Source organism: Podarcis erhardii (assembly GCF_964252035.2).
Source record: "Podarcis erhardii genome assembly, chromosome: 15".
NCBI lineage: Eukaryota > Metazoa > Chordata > Lepidosauria > Squamata > Lacertidae > Podarcis > Podarcis erhardii.
Window position 1 is genome coordinate 13,969,635 of NC_138505.1, and position 21,935 is coordinate 13,991,569.

At 48.5% G+C, this 21,935-nt stretch overlaps 1 protein-coding gene across 7 annotated transcripts in view; it reads right to left on the reverse strand.

Moving 5' to 3' along the window:
* Positions 1-21,935, reverse strand: part of SYVN1 (synoviolin 1) — a 30,673-nt gene extending 8,738 nt beyond the window's left edge. The window contains exons 1-13 of one of the 7 annotated variants that reach the window (XM_081842650.1): positions 21,618-21,935; positions 15,620-15,775; positions 11,964-12,056; positions 10,714-10,866; positions 9,228-9,276; positions 6,794-6,897; positions 5,048-5,174; positions 3,993-4,092; positions 2,835-2,900; positions 2,522-2,638; positions 983-1,152; positions 570-722; positions 253-375 (exon numbers count right to left, since the gene is read on the reverse strand). In XM_081842650.1, the coding sequence (XP_081698776.1) occupies positions 253-375; positions 570-722; positions 983-1,152; positions 2,522-2,638; positions 2,835-2,900; positions 3,993-4,092; positions 5,048-5,174; positions 6,794-6,897; positions 9,228-9,276; positions 10,714-10,866; positions 11,964-12,056; positions 15,620-15,751 (1,387 nt within the window). In that variant the 5' untranslated portion in view covers positions 15,752-15,775; positions 21,618-21,935. The other 6 variants (XM_081842651.1, XM_081842648.1, XM_081842649.1 and 3 more) reach the window with 6 other exon arrangements.

Below are 21,935 nucleotides of genomic sequence, written 5' to 3' on the forward strand. Positions count from 1 at the left end.
TAGATTTTCTGTCCTCATGGTTTTCTACTAGTTTTTATTCTGCATTTCTGTATAGCACTTAACAAGCGTTTTAAATTAAATTTAAATTTAACAATTACCCAAAATCCCACTGATATAAGCAAAAAGCGAGGCTAATGTTGTGGTACACAGAAGCAGCCACTGGTACGGCCTGCCTCCTCTGCCCAGCCAGGCTGCCATCCACAAAGATGCACACACACGAGGAGGGTCTGTGTTTGGGTTTCTGAGACTCACCAAAGAGAGGTGGGAACGGCATCCCCATCCAAGGCGGGGGGAAGGCGAAACCAGGCACTGTCCCTGCAGGGGCCGCGGTGTCCGATCCGGATGCTGAATCGCCACTGGGCCTCGAGGCGCCTGCTGGGGAAGATGGCAACGTAAACCTCATGGTTGCCCCACAAGCTTAAAGCATGTTCACACAAGTCTGTTCCTCTTCCTGGGCTGCACTCAGTGGGAGCCAACATACTTGACTCAGGGAGCCCAAGGAGCCCAGTTCAAGGGATGCTCCCTATAGCAGGGACAAGGAACTTGTGGTCCTTCAGGGGACGCCTCACCTGATGTCTGTGTTCCTGAGGTGGAGGGAGTGGCTGCTGAAGCGTTGTCTGCATTGTTGGGGGGCTGGACGCCAGGCACTGGAGGGAATGGGCCCATGGGCGGCCACAGAGGGAACATCCCTGGAGGGAATGGGGGCAGGATGCCTTGGGGAACTGCAGGAAATAATAATAAGAGAGAGAGATAAACTCAGAAAAATTAGGAGCCACCATGCAAAAGGAACACAAAGGGTCTTTCACAACCCCGGTTGTGGGAGCTACAGTGCTGAGCTCCCCACATTACAGCGGCGCCTGTGGGAACCCCAGAGCACCACCTGTTCTCTGGTGCTCCTCAGGGGTCACTTCGTGCCAGAAGTGTACTGGGGTGAATTCCTGAGAACCAGCCTGAAATGACTCGCCCAGCAACTCAGGCTTACAGTTTGGCGGCTGAGGGATCAGTGGAGTCTGATGCTGCTGCTGCGGTGGTTGCTGCCCTCCCTCCTGTTGCTCAGGGGGTGTCTGCGACTGAGTGGGGAGGGAGGCTCGGAGGACGTCCATCCGGCACGTGGGACAGGTCTGCTGGCGCTGGAACCAGGACCGCAGGCAGCTGTGGAAAGGGAGAGACAAGCTGGTTGGAGCGAGCAGCTGGGCCACAACTACCGGCTTGACACTCTACCTGCTGAAAACTCTCCTCTGGGCAGGTCCAAGCTGCACCCTCCAGTCAAGAGGCAGCAGGGAAGGGGGAAAGCATCAAATAACACAAAAAGTCTAACAGTGCTGTCAGAGCCGCCCCTAGGTCCCAGCTCACAAAGGACCAACGCCCGGCTGTAGTTATGTACAAAAGTCTTTATTGAAGTTCAGTTTCCATTTCAAAGCCGCAGCGTGCCGCTCTACGTCTTAGAGTCTAGACCGGCGAAGTCCCGTCTGAGTCTCCTCCCCTTCCACACCAGTTTAAGACTCTAGCCTTGCTCCACCTCTTCCTTAGCTCCTTCCTCCTCTGGGCCCTCCTGCCCGCTGGGGTTTCATCCTTTCTGGACTCTTCTGACGCTGACCCCCCTGATTCTTGCCCCTCCTTCCGGCGGGCTTTAGGACCTGGTTCCCTATCCGGACTACCTGCTGTGCTGCTCGCCTGTACATTTGAACTTGGCGTGCGCGCCCAGCCAGCAACCTTCCTCTTGACCGTTCCCTCGCTCTCTGATGGAGGCGTGGCCCACCCTGACTCATCTCTCGCTGGTGGTGAATACACTGGCCCTGATACCTGGGACTCTTCCCCCCCACTACGCTCTGGTGGGGAAGCTGGTCCTGATTTCCAACTGCTGCTCTGGGAGTCCCCGCTGGCCCCTTGCTTCTGGGGTGTCCCCCTTGGGGCCCCCCTTGCCCTGGCCATCGGCGCCCCCTTCTGTGAATCTTCTGATTCGCTGGAGAGGCTCATGGAATCTCTCGGGCTACTGTCATCTTCTCCTACGCTGCCCTCGGATTGCTCCCCCTCGCTCTCCATCTCCTCCCCTCCCTGCGCTCTCGCTGTGTCCCTGACAAGTGCGATTTTTAAAAAGAGGCCCCAGCTACAAGGACCATAAGCTGCTTTCTGTGCCCCTGATCAGGGATGGAGGGTTCATTCACCAGGCCTGGTTGCTCCATTACCCTAAGATACAGCACACAATGAATGGAGCAGGCAGACATCAGCCACTGGCTTATTCAGGGTTTGCAAATACACTCCCCAGAATACCACTGGCAAGCATTCCCCCATCCTCCTCCAGCAAAACGGCAATGGTTCCCCCGCTGATGCTTTCCTGTGCCCTCAAGGCTCAGCACCAACAAGGTCAGGCCCTCCTTGCTTGTCTACCTTCTGTGCTCGGGACCCTGGACGGTGACCACCAGTCCGAGGCTTAACAGTACCAGCTGAACTGTCTCAGTGCTGCACAAAACCCATCTCATACATTCAAGCTTCTAAAGTACAGTATCAGCCAGGCTCCTACCTGGTGTGGAATATGTGGTTGCAAGGCAGGCGTTTTGCACCCATTACCATCTCCTCCCGGCAGATAATGCACACGTTGTCCATGGCCTGCAGTTCTTCTGGAGTGGCGTCAGGGTACCTGGGGAGGAGGAAAAGGATTGCAGAAGATCATGGACCTTCTTCCCTGCCTTTTGAAAGGTCCAACTTATGGTGTTTTATTTAAACCTCCGGAAAAACATGAAAGCTCTGCCCTCCCTCTTCACCTCAGCAACCCAAACTTGGAAAGGAGAACCACTTTCTACAGCCCTCACCCCCCCTTCCCAGTGAATACTCACAGGGTGTTCATGTTGCGAATAGCTCGGCGGGACATGATTGCATCTGTCACAGCTTTCTTGAACTGCCTGGATGGACATACACGAGAATCAAGTCTACCGCTGATTTGAAAAGTCTTACCAAAACATCTTAAGAGAATACTGGGCAGGACACCCTTGGGTTAACATCTTGCCTAGTTACTGAAAACCTGTATGTCTGACTCCTGATTCTGTCCAAGATAGCTGCTCTGAATGTTATGGCTCTAAATCCTTTCCCCTGGGCTTCCCTTCTCCTGCTTCATTTGCTGATGCTGCTCCCTCATCCTCCTAGTCCCTATTACTTAATGTAATTGAGCCAAAACACATGCAGACTGAAATCACTGCGTGTTCTTTCCCTACCTGCCTCCATCTCCATCCCCTTCATCTTAATTGTTTCCCTGTATCAGTTTCAGCCACATGGGGCACAGGTCTGTCAAACCTGCTCAATATAAAATGCCACGTACATAGACTGCGCTATAAAAATCATAACCTAGCAGTAACAAACTACATGTGCTTTGGGAACACACCAGCAAACAAGTGCTTTTGTTTTAATAAAATTCAGCCTTGCTTTAGCTGTTCCAGGTGCGTATGATGCTGTACTCAAGAGAAACAAGCATCTTCCCTGGCTGATGAGAAAGGCCAGTTTCTTGATGTTGGTTTATTCTCTAAATAGTCTTTTAAAAAATTGTAAAATGGTGCTTTCATAAGCCAGTGTGGTGTAGTTAGAGTGTGGGACTAGGATCTGGGAGATCAGGGTTCAAACCATCTTCTTGGTTATGAAGCTCGCTGAGTGACCTTGGGCCAGTTGTTGCCTCCAAGGTCTAACCCATGTGACATGGGGAGTGGGGGGGACTGATGTCTGCTACCTTGAGCTCTTTGGAGAAAAGGTGGGATATGAAAGAGGCAAAAAGCACTAGCAAGTGATCTAAGGGCACCATCCTCATTGCTTCCACAGATGCAACAGACAGTAAGCATGAACGTTATCTCTCTTCAAACGGCATTGGCCCAAAGTGCCTCTCCTCTCCCAGGACTCTGGCTATTTTCAAGCCAGAGGACTTATTTCCTACACATGTGGATCCCTACAAGCAGACTGACACATGCATTTGCAAGCCCGCGCATACGACGATGCCAGCCGCATCTCACCTCATAGCCAGGTACATGGGTCGGATGGCAAACAGCGGGAAGGTGTGCACTTTGATCATGATGGTCATGAAGGCCATGTACAAGAGGACCTTGATGAATCCTGCAGAAGAAGAGGTGGAGGAAGAAAGCGGGGGTCAAGCCAGCACGTAAACCTTCACGTTGCCAACAGGCAAAATCTTTCCAAGCAACCAAACCACAGATGCCCCGTGTCCTTTTCTCACCAGGGAATTGGCTCAGCTGTCACAAATCACCCCCCCCCCAAAAAAAAAAATTGGCTTGATTTCTCCATGAGGAGTTGCCACTAGGCCCAGGAGAAGGCAGACCTTTAAAGCCCTACATGCCCTTGGCCCTAAAAGAGCGTCTCCACTCAGCATTGCTCAGCCAGGACACCAAGGTCCAGTTCTGAGGGCCTTCTAGAAGTTCCTTCACTGCGAGAAGTGAAGCTACAGGGAACAAGGAGAGGGCCTTCTTGGTAGTGGCGCCCACCCTGTGGAACACCCTCCCATGAGATGTCAAACAGATAACCAATTATACGACCTTCTGTAGACATCAGAAGGCAGCCCTGAAAGCAGTTTTTAATGTTTGATATTTTATTGTTTGATATTTAATTTTATTGATTTTTTATATTTTACTGGAAGCCAACCGGAGTGGCTACGGCATACAAATAATAAAATTATCACTACTACTTTTATGGCTGGCATGTGCAGGGAGGCTGCTTTGCACCCACCCGGCCAAGCCCCACCAAGAACTGTCACGGGCCAGAAAAATAACTCCAAGGCAGGAACCCATTACCTAGGAAGCCACTTTATATTTGATCATTCATTCATTTATCATTTTATTTGTATGCCGCCTTTCCATAGTTAAAACAGTGCTCAAGGCGGCTTACAACATGGCAAGATTTCCATAATCAGACCCTGGGGTCATCTAGCTCAGTATTACAACAACTGGCAGAGGCTCGTCAGGGTCTCAGGCAGGGGCCGTTCCCATCCCTGTCTGGGGCCTCCTGCATGAACAGCAGGTGTTCTGCCACTGACCCACAGGCCTTCCCCCATCACCTGTGAAGAGCTCTGTATAGAGCATGTAGACGGCCTTGTTGTCCCAAGGGTTCTCGCTCTGGAGGTCGATGGAGTGCAGGATGTATTTGATGAAGATGGTGAGCACCATCGTCATGAGGATAGCATACTGTGGGAAAGGAGCAGCGAGAGAGAGAGGACCAAGTCAACTGACAGAATGAGGCATCGGTTGGCAAACGTCTCCCTAATCCTGCCGTCGCTTCCCAGAGAAAACCAAAGCAGCTCATGGATCAGGAGTCCTCTTTCCTGCTCCCACCAGACATCAGTGCTTCAAGGTTCAATCTGCCCTGAGGGCAGGCAATATGGGGGCAGCCATGTCAAGCCAGGCACACCACATCCAAAGCTGGCAGTGCCAAGGAACTCGCATCAAGCCATTAAGTTAAACCAACAAGCAACAATTCCAACCTACGACACGTACCTCACCCTTCCTGCAGTTCTTTGTTTCTGGCTACAGGGATTAACTAGGATGCATTCATGAAGCAACAGCCTTCCATGAGACTTCGGTGAAGCAATAAAAATGCTAGCACATTTGCAAACCTAAGCAGGGTCCAGTGTGGTTTCAAATTGGATGGGGGACCACGTGTTGAGATTCCTGCATTGCAGGGGGTTGGACTAGATGGCCTCGGGGTCCCTTCCAACTCTACAGTTCTATGATTGTATGATTCTCTCTGAAAGGATGGGCAGCGTCAGGGGTGGCAAATACCTTCCTATGCTTTCACCATAATAAAAGACGCTCAACACAGCAGGCAACAGCCAAAGTATCAGCATGAAGAGGATCTACAACGCATCCCCTCCAGTAGTGGCTGATGTCCCTTGGCACTGGCAGGGAGCCCAAGAGGAGCTGGAGTCACAGCTGCTGACAGGGTGGGGCAACTCATTCTACCTTTCTCCCAATCCTCCTCATCCCCACCTGAGTTCTGCAAGGGCAACCCTGGGACTAAGGAGGAGGAATCCAACAGGCAGGGCGACTCCCTGGACTGGCTGCAAGCAGGCGGGTGGTGGCTTAGGTTCGTGGGACACTGCCCTATGGGAACTAATGGACCAGCCTCCACAGATCCCCCTCAAACTCTGACAGTTCTATCTGGAACCCAGCAAAGCTCCTTGCTTTGAATTTTAAATCCCTACTGGTTTAGAAATTACCTCCTTAAAAGCAATCTAAATCACTGTCCGTTTTCTTGTTTTTAATCTAAATTAAGTCTGTCTTTACTCCAACTCTAAAAACACTCCTTAGCTCAGAATGTATACGGTGGCAGCTGGTGTACGGCAAGTGTGTCCCACCCATGAACATACACATCTCCATGACTGTAGATTCTTTCGTCTTCTTAAACTCACAGAACTGTAGAGTTGGAAGGGACCACGAGGGTCATCTAGTCCAACGCCCTGCAATGCAATAATCTTTTGCGCAAGGTGGGGCTCAAACCCACAACTCTGAGATTAAAAGTCTCATGCTCTACTAACTGAGCTATCCCAGCTTAGTTCTTCACACTAGGCTATTGAACAAGAGATGCTCTATTGACTTGCATGGAGAAAAGGAGTTTCTGAATTGCTGAAACCTATGGCTACATCTCCCCACCCCACCCAGTGCTCTGCTTCCCAGGGTCGTTCACAGCTGCTGGTCTGCTCTCCTCTTTGCAATCTGTGGTCTGTGTCATCAAAGGCTGTCGGAAACCTCTGCTAGCTACTGTGAGCAATGACTTCCATGCAAAGCGCAACGCGCACTCCATTCACCTCAAAGCCAAAGACCAGCTGGACGGAGGCTCCCCGTGTGAGGATGCTGTGGTAGGCATGGCTGACAAACAGGAAATCCAGAATGCCTAGGAGCAGCATCAGAGCTAAAAAGAGGAAGAGAGAGAAAGAGAGATTTGCCATTTCTAAAAGGCTAGCCAGATTAGCCTGTTGCATCAAAAACCCCACACGGTCTTGTGACACCTAAAGGAAAGGACTAGCAAATGTACTACGGCATAAGCTTTCTGAAATGGTGATTTTCAGAAACCAGTAGGAGAACATTCAACCTGCTAGGACACGCTGATATTGACCTCATGGTGGCCCACCCTTGAAAACAAACTTTGAAGGGAAACTCTGGTGTCAAGCAGCTGAAATGTAGTTTACCAAAAAGTTCGGTTCATCAGATGCTAAATAGAGAAATGGTTTGCTGACCCACTGTGGGTGTTGAATTAGCAGTGCTAAGCCCCTGCTCATTTCAGCACCAATTACTGTGCTTGCAAATGGTCACTGTCTTGTCTTTTCTTTTTTCTTTTCTTTTCTTTTCTTTTCTTTTTTGTCAGGCACCTCAGCTTTAATTGAAGCATCACAGACTGTACTTCTTGCATTTTGCTGCCATTTATCTCCAACATTTACAAAAGCCTGCCAAAGGGGGATTACACTTCACAGCATCTTAAGAGAATACCCCAAAGCATTCCCAACAGAAGAGCAGTTACAGCAGAAGTCAGCCCTGAACTCCAGGAATCCCATCACAGCAATAACCAGCTGTGCACCAATCATCCCTGGTCCCTGACCATGCTGGCTGTGGCTGAAGGGAGATGGCAGTCCCTCAACATCTGGAAGGCTTCAGGTTCCCCAAGCCCTTCTCCAGCAGCTCAAGCGTTCTTCGTTGGCTCCCTTGTTCTTTACTTATTTGCTTAAGGCATTTATATATACCACTTAATCATTTGCATTTCAGCTTGAGCAGGTTGAGACAATGGGAAGTCCCACAGACAGTGGCCACGTAGGGCTTTGTGTCAGAGCACCCAAGTGAGCTATATGCAAATGCCAGTATGAAATAACATTTCCTGCAGTCCCTGCATGCAAATGTCATCTGGAGTTGTCCCCCTTAACCAACTGCCTCCTTTGCAGAGCCCCCAAAAGGAAGTGCTTAAAGCTGTGCCGAATGCCAACCTGCCCTCACCCTCCACACCACAAAGCATCTGACAGGGAAGCTCCTTTTACTCAGGCTCCCCTTCCACCATCCTCCCTACTAATTATTCCACCCTTACACAAAGCCACAAAGCCTTACAAGCAGACCGGCTGCTGCTCTGCCTGCAGAAATGGTGTGAAGCATTTTTAGCAAAGCCTTCACCAGGGCTAAGTTTTAGCCGAGGCTCAGCTGAGGAAGAGGGCCCATGCCAGCGGCTCAACCGTATTCTCATCAGGCCTAAGGGTTTAACAGCTGGAAAATGCTCATCCCGCCAAACTCTTGGCAGAGCACATGAATGAGCACAGGAGTTTTCTTAGGCAAGAACTCCTGTTTCAGCTCAGCAAATCAGCTACAACCTCCACATCCCGCTGCCACCTTAAGGTACTTCACCTTAAGAATTTAGATTCTTTCTTTTTAAGCATACCTATTTGACTGCCTGGACCTGTCTAATTTGCATTTTAACTGTTTTGGGCGTTTTTAGTGCAAACTGCCCTATTTATTGAACATTATAAAAGCATCTAAAACTAAAACCAAATAGATGAATAAAACACCAGGGATGACTTCCCATTTCTGAATGCAAGCCCTGAACTACGCTGTCTGGTTTGTACAAATTTGCCTGTTTGGAAGTCCTGGAGATATCCGCAGCTAGTCAGCCTTAAATCCCTATGTCTGATTCCCACCAATTCTCAGATCCAGCACAAACTTTCTACCCTTCTCTCGCAGAGCTTGCTATGGCCTCGCTCCCCGCCAGTTATTTCCCTCCTCTTCTATTCCAATGTTTCGCCACCAACTTCCCCCTCCAAAGGCCTGTTGCTCCCTGAAACAACCCCGCCCTCTCTTGTTGCCCCTCCTGCCTGGCATGGCCTCCCAAAACACCTCAGGGCAATATGCTCCCCTCTTTAATGGAAAAAAAACCACATCTTTTCCCAGGGCGCTTTTGGAATGCACCCCTACCCCACCCCAAAACAAATTGGAACTAAGCTAAATCACACGCAATGGAAATAATTGCCATATTCTTCCTCTGAAGTAATTGCATATTCATTCCTCTCTCTCTTTCTCAGGAAGCTGGATCGTTAACCAATCCTACACTTGCGCTCAGCACAGGTGGGTGGGCAACAACTTTTGCCGTAGGCAAGAGAGTGGGCTAGATTTGGGGCAGCTGCAGGTATGTCCCTCTTTCATTGAGAAAGGACTGGAAGCAGCGGTGCAGTGGAAGAGGAAAGCCTTGAAAGGAAGGCAGGTACTTACAGACAATGCGAAAATGGAAGAGCCAGGAAATGTTTGGGCTCCTCTCCATCTAGAGAGACAGGGGAGAAAAGAGCAAGATTAAGTGGTCTTATCACCCAAGATAAGCAGCAACTTTTATTGACTGGCCAAACTCATGTATGCCTCTATATCGAACATGTGCTTTGCCGACACATCTTGGCACTCCAACCTGAGCATGGCTGTTCTGCATTCTGGGCAAATGTCCAGAGTTCACAAGGATCCCTGTAGAAAAGAAATGTCTGAAGGTGGATGCACTTAAAGTAGAAATGGGGAACTTGTGGTCCTCCAGATCTTGTTGGGACTGCACCTGTCATCAACTGCACCTGACATAGCCAACAGTCAGGGATGTTGAGACTAACAGCATCTGGAGGGCCAGAGGTTCCCCATCCCTGACTTAAAACTAGTGTTGGAATCTTACAAATCCCCCTCCCCCAATCCCCGCTCAAGACTGGTTGTTAGCAAGAGATTCTAGTGCCAAGAATCCAATGCATTTTAATAACCCTGCTACTAACATAGCTTGGCCTGGGTTGGTGTGTGAGGCTGATGGGAAGGAAAAAGCCACCATTTTGCCCAACTTACTTCAGAAACCTCTGTCCAGAGTTACGTTGATAGGCGTCACACATTTGCAACATCTGCTCTTCCTTTAACCCTTACTGCATCACATGCCATGCTAAGCCATGATTCACAAGCTTTGCCAACCTGGTGACCTCCAGAAGTTTTGGACTACAACTCCCATCAACCCAGCTGGCATATGTCCAAACCTGGAAAGCACCAGGTGGCCTTAGGCTGACTTAGTGTGTGGCATGCACCAGCAGGAACAAGGTACAGTAAGCCTTGAGTTGACGTGCTCCTCTCTTCCCCTCTCCTTCTCGGATGCAGAGATAATGCAAGCCTTTTGGCCTCCACAATTGCCTTGCATGAACTGAGAAGTGGTTCACCAACCCTAGTGGTAGGTAAGCTGATAAGCTTCTCAGAAATCCTAGTCCAGAGGGTGGGGACAAGAGACTAGGGCCTTCTTTGCAGTAGCCCCATTTTTAAAGGAATGCTCTCCCCAAGGAGGTCCCCCTGGCACCCAATTTTGTCACTGTTTTGGCACCAGGCAAATAGGTGATCCGCCCCCACTCCTAGGCATTTTGAGCAGCTCCAATGATATGATTGTACTATTAAATTTGTTTTAAAATAATGTTTATGTGATTTTATTATTGTATTTTTACTTTGATCGAAAAATACTTTGAGATGTACAAGTGTAATATACCTAAAACTATCAAAGCCCCAGGTGTTCCTAGGAATGAACATCAGCCTTGATTTTGAGCCACCATACAAGAACCACCAAACTGGGCTGCTGCTTGAACTGTTCAGGAAACAGTTTTATTTCTCCCACCACCACCGTGCGTCTGAGCGGCAAGAACCATTTCTGCCCACCCTACCCCTTCCTCCAGGTGGTGCACCCTGGGGCCACCATACTCACAAAGTCCACACGGTCCTCAGCCAGCCAGTGGAAGCACTTGAGGAAGAGGAGGAGAGTGAAGAGGGCCACAAAACGGGGGCTGAAGTCATCCCTGAAGACTGTGAAGGCAAGGCAGGTCTCGGTCACTGCATACCATGACCGCTCAAGCAGATGCTGTGTGAGAGAGATTGATTTAAGGAGCTCTCTCTAATCCTGGGCCCATCTGTCCCCCACAAATGCAGTCGTCTCCAGAAGAAACAGCCTCCTTGCTATGCTTCCAAAGTAAAAGTGGGAACCCTCAGGCCCAGAAACATCCCTCTGGGGCCTCTCTTCCAATTGTCCCGAGGTCACACCCTTCAGCAGCCTGCTCTATGCCCTCCTCAAGTGTTTTTGCCTCACTGAAAAATGCTCTTGAATTGTGATAACATATCTTGCTTGCCTGGATGCCTGCCATTTTGGGGGTGAAACCCAACACTGCTGCAACTGTAGAATTGAGATTGTGTCTCTCTGACCGTTTATTTTATCTGCTTTTATAAATTGGTTTTTATTTTAGTGTAACCCACCCTGGGATTGCATGATGATGGGCGGGCTAGAAATTCCCTTATAAAAAGGGCTTTTTACCTTTGGTCGCTCCTTCCACTAGTATGTGGCCGCCAGAAGGCTGCTAATGAGGGGATGCAGCCCTCGGGCTGAGAAAGGTTCCCCAGCTAGGCTTACTGACAGCTCTGACACCCGCAGATCTGTAGTTAAACATCACATGTAGAAATCTAGCCAGCTGGCAGAGAAGCCAGGAGCTTGGGAAAAGATCTGAAATTCTCCAGTTCCATGTGAACAAAATGGTGTTTCTAGGCCTTCCGGCTACCAAAATGTACAAAGGCTCAGGAATTAAAGATCTATCATTCAGAACGTTTGATTGCAATGTAACTGAACATCTTGTCTCTCTCCTCATTGTACTCAAAAATCCTCTCTGCTGTACCACTACAGCCAAAACTTCAAGGAACTCAGGACACATTAGCTGGTAAAGAAATGCAAGTTATTTACAACTTAACTCTAGGAAATGATGCCAAAATCCTTCCCCGCAAGCTTACAGCACTCTTTAGAGATGATTGATACAGATCCCCCATTGTGAGCCAAACCTATTTTCTCCTCTGTGATCACAGGATGATGCCAATTGAGCAAAGGGGACTACGGAGTTTCTGGCTCTTAGTTTAAGCATTTCATGTGTGCCCGCCCACAACGTCCACAACAACCATGCACCCAACAGGGCTCACCTCCATTTCCGCTGCTCGGAGTTGTCCAAAAAACACTTTGCCCATGAATTTGCCTAACAGGAACACCAGGACAAAAGCTTGAATGTACAGCACCTGACATAGCAAGGAGGAGAGAAAAAATTGCAGAGTGGGAAATCATTTTTAGGAAACATCCCCGCGCAGGCCAAAGAAAACTTAAAGGTGTCATTCATTGCTGCCCACAATCCTCCCCTCAGAAGCTAACAGGATAGACAATGTTGCTGAGCTCCGTGGTGGGGGAATTATCTTTTGATCTCTTTCTGGTTCCTCAGCATCTCCTCCTAATCTCCCAAACCAAATCTTCTTTTATGCATGTATGTAATAGGATACCCCAATGAAGAAACTTACAACAGCAGATGGAAGCATTCCTGGTTGGCAAAGGACACATGAATTTGATCTGGGGCACAAGCCCGGGATTCAAAACTGGTTAATTTTACTATGTGATGCAGAAATATTTTGTGAGCTCTGTATTTCAGAAGCCCTACACCTGGATCTCAGAAAACCTCTATTATATGCAGATTCTTTGGGTTCTTCTATTCCTTACACATGTAGGTCTAAATAAGGCTTTACATTGAAGGCTTCCCTTGAAAAGCAGATGGCAGCTTTGATGAGACCATTTTTGAAGGGACCCTGGCAGGGGAAGAACAACACCTGGAATCAACATGTTACTTTGGTGCAAACTTAACAGTAAAAGGGTTTGAACTGTCATTGTTACTTTCATACCACAGTTCCATCGCCACAAGCTTAGTCTGCAGATTTTACTCTGCCAAACTCCACTGAGGGCTGGGATGGGGCCAACAGTGCAGTAATTGCATTTAGAAAACTTTGTTGTGAACTCAGTCACCACAGAATACCACCACAGAAAGAGAAAGCAGCCTTTCTTTCTCATTCCCAGTTCCTGTACTGGGTATTGCTTTAGCCTGGGTCATATATCCCAAGTCAGTCTAGGCCAGGGGTGCAGAACCTCTAGCCCAGGTCACATTTTCCCTGCCAGGCCTCTCCATTTGGTTCCCTGGGCCATTTGCCCAAACCACACTCATCTGCTCCATACCCAATGTCATATGTGACATCAGAAAGCAGGAACAAACTCCCAACATGTCAGCTGATGAGCAAGGAGTTCAATCCTGCTCAGTTTCTCTCCACTCCCAACCCCCCCAAACACACCTGTGAGCAAACTTTTGACAGGTGGGTGGGAGAAACCACCTGACTATATTATGACATCAAATGACTGACAGGTGGGTGGGACAAAGCTGGGTCACAGGGGGCAGGGCAGAGGGTAAGAAAGATCTGGCCTACTGAACCAAATGGGTTCCCTGCACCTGACCTAAGCAGCCAAGGTAGACAGTCCTGGACAGCAGGAGTTCCAGAGTCTCGGGCAGCAGGCTACAGAGCCCTGAAGTAGAGGAAGGAACTCATGTGAGGTCATCTGGATCAACGCTGTCAGGGTTTTAGGGAGAGAGGAGACAGAGAGCGAGGGCGAGGAGGAAGAGGACGACAACGAGCCGAGGTTGTCCCAAAGTCCGTCTAGCGAATCAGAGGATTCCCAGAAGGGAGCCCCCCTGGTCAGGCCAAGGGGCAATAGAGAGGGAATCAGTCAGAGAGAGGGGAACGAAGAGGGAATCCCCAGTGGGAGTGGCAAAGCGGGACCAGCTCCCCCGTCGGAACGGAGTAGAGGGGGGGGAGTTGCCAGTGTGTCAGAAAGAGCAGGACAGGAAGGAGGAAGGGGGAGGAGTTCGGAGCAAGACGTCCTGCCTGAAAGGGAGGAGTGTAGTACCGAGAGCAGCGTAACTGTAGAAAGGAAGGTCAGAGGCAACGTACGCGCGCCAAGTTCAAATATAGAGGCGCGCGGAAATGAGGAGAGCTCTGAGGAGGAGCCTGGTGCCAAAGCACGAAGGAGGGGGGAGCAGGCGGGAGAAGACTCAGCCTCTGGGGAGTCCCGGAAAGAGGGAAGACAGGGGGGCAGGAAGACCCTGCGGAAAAGGAAAGAGAGGAAAAGGTGGAGCAGTACAAGCCTCTTAAATTGGTGCAGGGGAGGGACGGACTCAGAGGGGACTTCTAACATCTAAGGGTAACAGATGCGGAGCCACGGAGTTTGGATGTAATGACGACAATGATCTTCAATAAAACCTTTTGTATATAGCTTGGACTGGACTTTGGTCTCTTGTGAGCTGGGACCCAGGGTGGCTCTGACAAACGCTTTGCTTGATGCATCCTCAGTTGTCCTAAGTGCCGCCTAGCCTCTGCTTGAATATGTCCAGCAAAGGAGAACCCCTTGACATAACTTATTTATTCAGGGAATCTGCTTCTTGCTCTTCTGCCGAAAAGACTCCAAGAGTTGCTTACATACAATCAAAACAAGACAGTCCCTACCCACAAGCTTACAATCTAAATAAAAATAAAAACTGCACATAATGGAAAAGGGACAAACGGCATATCAAACTGCTCTCCTCACCACAAAGTTTCTCCTAATGTTCAACCATAATCTACCCCTTTATAGCTTAAGCCCCTTTGAGCTAGTCCTGCATTTATTGAGCAGCAGAGAACAAGGCAGCATTCACATGGCGCAATAACCTCGGGCTGCTGTGCACTGCCTCAACTGCTGGCACAAAGAAAGAAAAACAAACAGAGGCCACTCCTAAGCTTGGCTTCCCGTGCCACGCAAACTCAGGACTGTTGCTTGTGGCTCCTTAAAGATCCAGGATTGCTAGCTAGACTTGAACTATGGTTCATGTTATTTAGGTCCTTTTTATAATAATAATAATAATAATAATTTATTATTTGTACCCCGCCCATCTGGCTGGGTTTCCCCAGCCACTCTGGGCGGCTGCCAACAGAGATAAAAAATACACTAAAATATCACATATTAAAAACTTCCCTGAACAGGGCTGCCTTCAGATGTCTTCTGAATGTCAGGTAGTTGTCCATCGCCTTGACATCCGATGGGAGGGCATTCCACAGGGCGGGCGCCACCACCGAGAAGGCCCTCTGCCTGGTTCCCTGCAACTTGGCCTCTCGCAGTGAGGGAACCGCCAGAAGGCCCTCGGAGCTGGACCTCAGTGTCCGGGCAGAACGATGGGGGAGGAGACGCTCCTTCAGATATACTGGACCGAGGCCATTTAGGGCTTTAAAGGTCAGCACCAACACTTTGAATTGTGCTCGGAAACGTACTGGGAGCCAATGTAGGTCTTTCAAGACCGGTGTTATATGGTCTCGGCGGCCGCTCCCAGTCACCAGTCTAGCTGCCGCATTCTGTATTAGTTGTAGTTTCCGGGTTCAAAATTATTTTCTGGGTTCTGGTGCACTGCACAGAGGGAGCAAGTTCACATATTATATGAACCAAAGTTTGGTTTCAGAAAGCCACAATGATCATATGCCAGAGGCCCAGGGTTTGAAGAGATGCTGGCTAAGCATCCTTGAATGCATTGATTATTTCTCCCACTGTACAAACTGCAAAGATTAAACTCAGCAATGGTATCTGGAGTGTGCTTTTATGTCTTCTCCGCCTTTTCTCCAGTTCATTCCACTTTTCCTCAAAGGACCTTTCCCTTTTCAAATGGAGACCCTTTAAAGCCAAAGCCATGCGATCAAACCTGATATTATGCCCACCTCCCTGCAACAATTGGGGTAGGCAGACTCACCGCCATGCTGGGACTGGACTTCGTCAGGTACACCACCGTCGGGTAGAACTGGTGCTTAAGATAATAGGCGTGCGCCACCACTGCAGAGGTCAAGGCCAGGCTGGCAGCCATCATGATGGCTGTTCGGAACATCTCCCCAGCCCAGCGGCCAGCAGCCTGTGTAAGAGGAGAAAAAATGGTTGAAGACAAAAGACTGGGCCATTGCTTGCCTCAGCTTGTGAATCAGGCAAACCAGGACAAGCCACCCAATTTGCATAGTAACGGCCTGGCGCATCCATGTTGCTATTCTCAGAAGCCTTATGAGAAATACTGTGCCCAAACCCTCTGCTGACACGCACTACACTATGGCATTGCAAGCAGCCAATTACCTAGGGCTTGCAAGAGCTGCCTCATGACAACTGGACAGAAACACTTTTTTATACAGTCATACCTCAGGTTACAGCCGCTTCAGGTTGCATTTTTTCGGGTTGTGGACCGCCGAAACCCAGAAGTACTGGAACGGGCTACTTCCAGGTTTTGGCGGTTGTGCATACGCCGAATCACAACCCGTGAATGCTCCGGGTTGCAAACGCTGCAGGTTGCGATCGTGCATCCCACACAGATCACGTTCGCAACCCGAGTGTCCACCGTATATGAAAGAGTCACCAATTAGCAACATGGGCATGGGGTTGGCTAGCTGGTTTATAAAATGCTTTCCATACTTGGAACACATGTGGATGAATGTGCAAGGCTGGAATTAAACTCTTAACTTTGACAGAAGGAAAAACCCCGCCCTGAAGGTAGAAGGGTTAAGCAAAGGGACGCAAGTTGTGGATTTTGCTTCTACTACTGATTCAAACCCACTGATACGCAGAGCACAGGAACATCTATCTCCTCTCCCCAAAACCAAGTCCTGCACCCCACTGTCTCCTCCAACTTCTATGACTTTAACAAACACTGCCCAGATGCTTCCTATCTTGGAAGCCATGAGGGTTGGAAACCTGGTTTTGCTACAGAAAAATAAAAATAGATCAGGGATGAGGAAACCCAACAAGCATGGGCCAATGGTCAGAGGCCGTGGGAGCTGCAGTCCAACAACACCTGGAGAACTACAAGCAGGCGAATCCCTGCTTTACATGCTGAATTCTGTGTCCCATTATAGCCTCCACTTATGTGAGGCCTGCATTGAGTTATGCTAACCAGGAAATGTGGCAGTTGTGAAGTGGGGCTGAAACAACTTTTGCAGGATCAAAACTGACATGGCATACACTGTAATGTAGCAGCTTAGTTACAAGGGCTTTGGTGTACCTACAGAGAAGATTATTTGCTGATTAAAAGGTTACTTGCCAAAGAGTCCAACTGATACTTCCAGCAGCAGAGCCTGGAATATAACCGGGCAACCAAACTTGATCCAGAAATATTTACAGCAAGCCACAAAAGCAGACACCATGGAATTTCACTTTGGAAGCCTGCAAGTTATTTTTAATGTGTATAAACCAAGCTGCCCACTGAAGGAAAATCAGAGGATTGATCCGACGTGGTTTTGTGCTCAAAGCTGAAAATGCAGAGCACAACCTTCCACGACTTTACCTACTCACTGCACAAGAGTCCAGCAGTTCATTTGAATTGCACAGGGCTCCTGTGAAACAAACTCCCTCCCCTCAAAAGATCAGACTATTTAAATTAAGGAAAGTGATAGGAGGATGCACTGGAAAGTGTAGGATTAACACTTGTCATCCAATTTCTCTGTAAACAAATCAGGTTGAATGCTCACTATAAAGGTTGTCTGGCGGTTACACATCTCTAACTGTGGCTGTCCCGATAGCTCCAAGCGCCAAAAGCTGCTGGAGTAAAGATCAGAAATCTGGGAAAGAATAACCCTAAAGGAGCAGATTGGTTTAGCGCATTCTAGAACATGAGCCTTTTGTAAACAAAACTTTTTCCCTATCAGAATGTGCCGCTTTCTTAGATTTTCAGCACACGCACACCCCACTCCCCAATCTCACAACAACCCCGAGAGTCAAGCTAAGATGTGGTTGCTGACTCCATGAGCTGAGTGAGCTGGATGGCTGTGTGAGAATTTGAACCCCCGTCTCCCTGCTCTGTGTTAACTCCAGCTATTACACCACTCTGGCTATCTTCTGCCATAAATCTAGAGAACTCTCCCTCACACCCTTTCACAAAGTAATGAAAACCTGTTGTGTTCTTCATTCTTTCCCCTGTCATCTGGCCTGGCCAGTTGGAAAACATTCGGCTGAAGAGAGGGAAGGCAAGAGCTATCAGTATATAGAGTCTTATTATGATAGTCTGTCATTAACTTAGGAGATACCAATACCTCCCTCTCATTTCACACACCTGGTAACTGTGTTGAAGACAAAGTTTTGTCACCCTCCAACAGACTGGGGAGTAGCAATGGGGTAATTTGCCCTATGGGTCATCATTGCAAGAGGCAAAGGTAGCTGAGCTACGGTAACCTGTGTTTACATCACAGAAGCAAGGGGAAGCTTAAAGATTGGCACCTTCAGATGCAGAGGCAAAAGAGGATACTGTGCTGCAATTTGAAATGAAGACCAAGCCTAGAAGCAGAATTAATGATCTATGTAAGATGGTTCTTGGAAGAAGGAAATTCAATCCATACATATCAACCCCCACCCACTTCAGATTAGTTATATATTTAAAGCAGGGCTGGAGGAACCTGTGGCCCTCCAGGTGCTAGACTCACACCCAATTTAACAGATATCAGTAACTGACTGGTGACTCCTTCTGTGAAGTTGTGCTTTTTCAAAGGGAACCGTCACAGAAAGTTCAATGTATGCAGTAGACACAAACAAACAATAAGCTCAGACAGTGATCTTTGCTGAGAGAATAGGATGTTCGATAGGAGTACACAGGCATGTATCAAGAACATAAGAGGGGCCCTATTGCATCCAGTCAAGGGTTCACCTGGTGCAATGCCCTGGTTTCAAGGTGGTTTCGCCAGATGCCTCCAGCCAACAAGCAGGGCATGAAGGCAACAGGCCTCCCATGTCTTGTCCCCAGCATACAGAACTCAAAGGTATCCTCATTCACTCAGGTAACATCAAGTCATCAAAGTCATGGACAGACACTGCCTGCTCCCTTTCAAGAACTTGCCTAATCACTTTAAAAAGACAACACTGCCTATTGTGGCAACAAGTACCACAAACTGATTATATGTGCAGAGTATGAGGTCTTAACTTTCCACCTGGTCTGGATCTTTTGTCAATCCACTTTGCTGTATAATCCTCAACAAATTCTAACATAATGAGAGGGACAAAAATGTCTACCCATTTTCTCCACATCTTTCATGATTTTTTGTCTACTCAGAAATAAACTCCATCAAGTTTAGTGGGGCTTATTCTCAAATATATGGGCATAGGATTGCAGCCAAAAGAATGAATTAGGAAGACCTTAGCATAAATCTCACTCCTGTCACAGAACACCTAGACCAGGGTGTCTCAGCTGATCACCCTGTTCCTTAGAGTGCTGGTTGTGTGTGTTTTTATTTAAAAAAACTGAATTACCGTACAGAGTTGTTGTAAGGAATACAGAAAGATAATATACATGAAATGCTTTGAGCACCCTTAAACACTATATAATGATCACCACAATATGTACTCATCCTGCTGAATCAGACCAGCACTCAGATCACTGCCATACAGGAAGCTATTCTATTTTGGAATCCTAACACTGAAATCCTCCTTTGATCAATTTTCCTTTTCCAGCTGTGCTATGAGGGAGATAAGCTGCAGCGAGGAACTGCCACCTCCACTTGCTGTTTTCACCAGACTGCGCTGCTCTCCACCCACCCTGATGCTTTCAGAACTTACTGAACTGTAAGGGCTGCTTGCTCTGGGGTATCAACAGGTCTCCCTTTATCTACTTACCATGATGGGAATGATAAGAAGCTGGCAAATCCCAGCTAAGCCCCAGAAGGCCATGGCCCCACCTTGCAAGGCCATTCCACTTACATTGCAGCCACTTCCAAAAAAGTCTAGTTGCCATACTATTTCTCAGAGGCCCACCAAAGCTTATCAACAGTCTGTTTACATTCCAACATTATGGTTATTATTAAGAACTGTACAACATTAAGAATTTGAGCTTGCTTCCTTGCCTCTTTTTTCTCTATTCCTTTTTTGTATTGCCTTTGTTTAGTGCAAGCCTGAGAGCAGGAACTGTGCTATTTAAGAAGGCCTTTGGGGTCAGTGTTCGTTTATTGTTTGTGCATGTTAGATAGTTTTCTTTTTCTAGTTGGACTGCACTGGTCCATCTCATTTAATTGTTTTAGGATGATTATCAGTTGTTTTTGAACCTTTAGAATAGATAGATGCAGCAAAAATGTTTAAATAGGTAAGCACAGTCCACTTGCTTCTTGTCCACTAGCAGATTCTGCACAAGCTTCTCATCCTTAATTTCAAAGTCCTCCAAGAACTTGCCCACCTAATCTGCCTGCTCTTATATCTCTCTCCTTCCCTGCATCCCAGAACACCTCCATGCATGGCCACCTCTCTTACTTCCTTCAAACATCACTTCAAAGCCCATCTTTTCGATGAAACCTTTGGAGACTCCTTTGTCACCACACTCTACTGTAACTAAACTGAAATACAAGAAACAGAAACAACTGCAGATTCCACTCCTGCTTGTCCTGCCTCAGTTCCTCTCTCCTTTCTGCCGTTACTGTTTTTATGATTATATTAGTAAAGTACATCAACTGAAAACAGATGTACAGTCATACCTTGGTTCTCAAACAGAATCCATTCCAGAAGTCCGTTTGACTTCCGAAAATGTTCGAAAACCAAGGCTCAGCTTTCAATTGGCTGCAGGAGTTTCCTGCACTCAGTCGGAAGCTGTGGAAGCCACGTTCGAGTTCCAAAGAATGTTAGCAAACTGGAACACTCACTTCTGGGTTTGCAGTGTTTGGAAGCCAAAACATTCGAGTCGCAAGGCATTCAGCAATCAAGGTCCCTTAACTTGCCCACCCCCTTGAAGCATCCAGGAAGCTGCCTGTTTATCAGACCCTTCTGTCTAACTATCTAGCTCAGTAATGTCTGGATTTTGCAGCAGCTCTCCAAGATTTCAGGCAGAGGAATGAATCAGGGGTCCTCCCACATGCTGGGAACAGTGTTCGAAACTCGTATCATTCTAGGTGCATTTTGTGACAGGGAATTTCATTAGCGCAAGCAATTTCCGAGCTCTGGGTGCAGTACTGCGCCTATGATTTCAGATTAAAACTGCAGAGTGGAAGGAAAGGAGGAACTTATTCTGCCTCCCACTTCGTGCTATTCTCTGAAGACTGGAGAAGAGACTCTCTTAAGAATATTAGGGGTGGGTGGGCAGGGGAAGGACCAGAGCATGTGAAAAATGAGCATAACATTTTAGCTGCAGTTCACTCATTTCCAGCTTTGTATTCTTGCGATAAAAAAGAGAGTGCCCCTAGACATTCTGTTGTTGCGCCCATAGCCTAGGTTTAAGGTGCCATTCAGGTCCTAGTTTTCATATCTCAGTTTCTAACACTGGCTGGGAATACACTTAGCAGCAGGGATTGGGGAAGAGGGGGCTGTGGCCTTTCAGACCCTGCTGGGCTGCAACCCCCAACAGCCCCAGCTAGCAGGACCAATGGCCAGAGATGGTGGCAGCTGCAGGAGTCCAGCCACGTCAGCAGGGTCAGATCTCCCCGTTCCTGGTTTAGGCTGTTGAGCTGCAGCCCTTCCACGTAGCTTCACCTGGAGGCTGGGGCCAGGGCTGGAGCGGAGGGGGAAGGCCTCGCCTGCGTCCGAGAACCATGACAGCTGACTCCCAGCCCTGCCTGGGCCTAGGCCCACCTCCCTCCACTCTCTATTGACAGCCACCCGCGACCTTCTCCCGCTACCCTAACGACTCACCTAATCCCGGCAGCCCCGGAAGCCTCTGCGCCCACCTCAACCAGCACCAACTCCTCTCTTCTCTGCCTAACCGGAAGCCCCGACGCTCAGCTGATACCTCACTTCCGCTCGGGACCTACCAAACGCTTTCCTCAGTCATCTACTTTCTCCCCGACCCCGCTCTGTTTCACAGCCTCCCGACCGGAGAGTCGTAGATTCATTCTCGTCGAGTGATTAAAACTTGTATTTCGAGAGAGGTTCATATCGGAGAGGGTAGTCCTTTAATTCCTCGCAGTCTCCCCCCCTCCTTCCAGTCTTCACATGGTACAATCCAAACAGAACCGCTCGGTGTTGTCCTCCAGCGCCGGACAGGCGAAAGAGAGTCCCGTGGCTCCCGGTGATTGGTCCAAAGTCTGGAGTCTTCTCCAATCAAAGAAATGTTCCCAGCGGGGCCAATT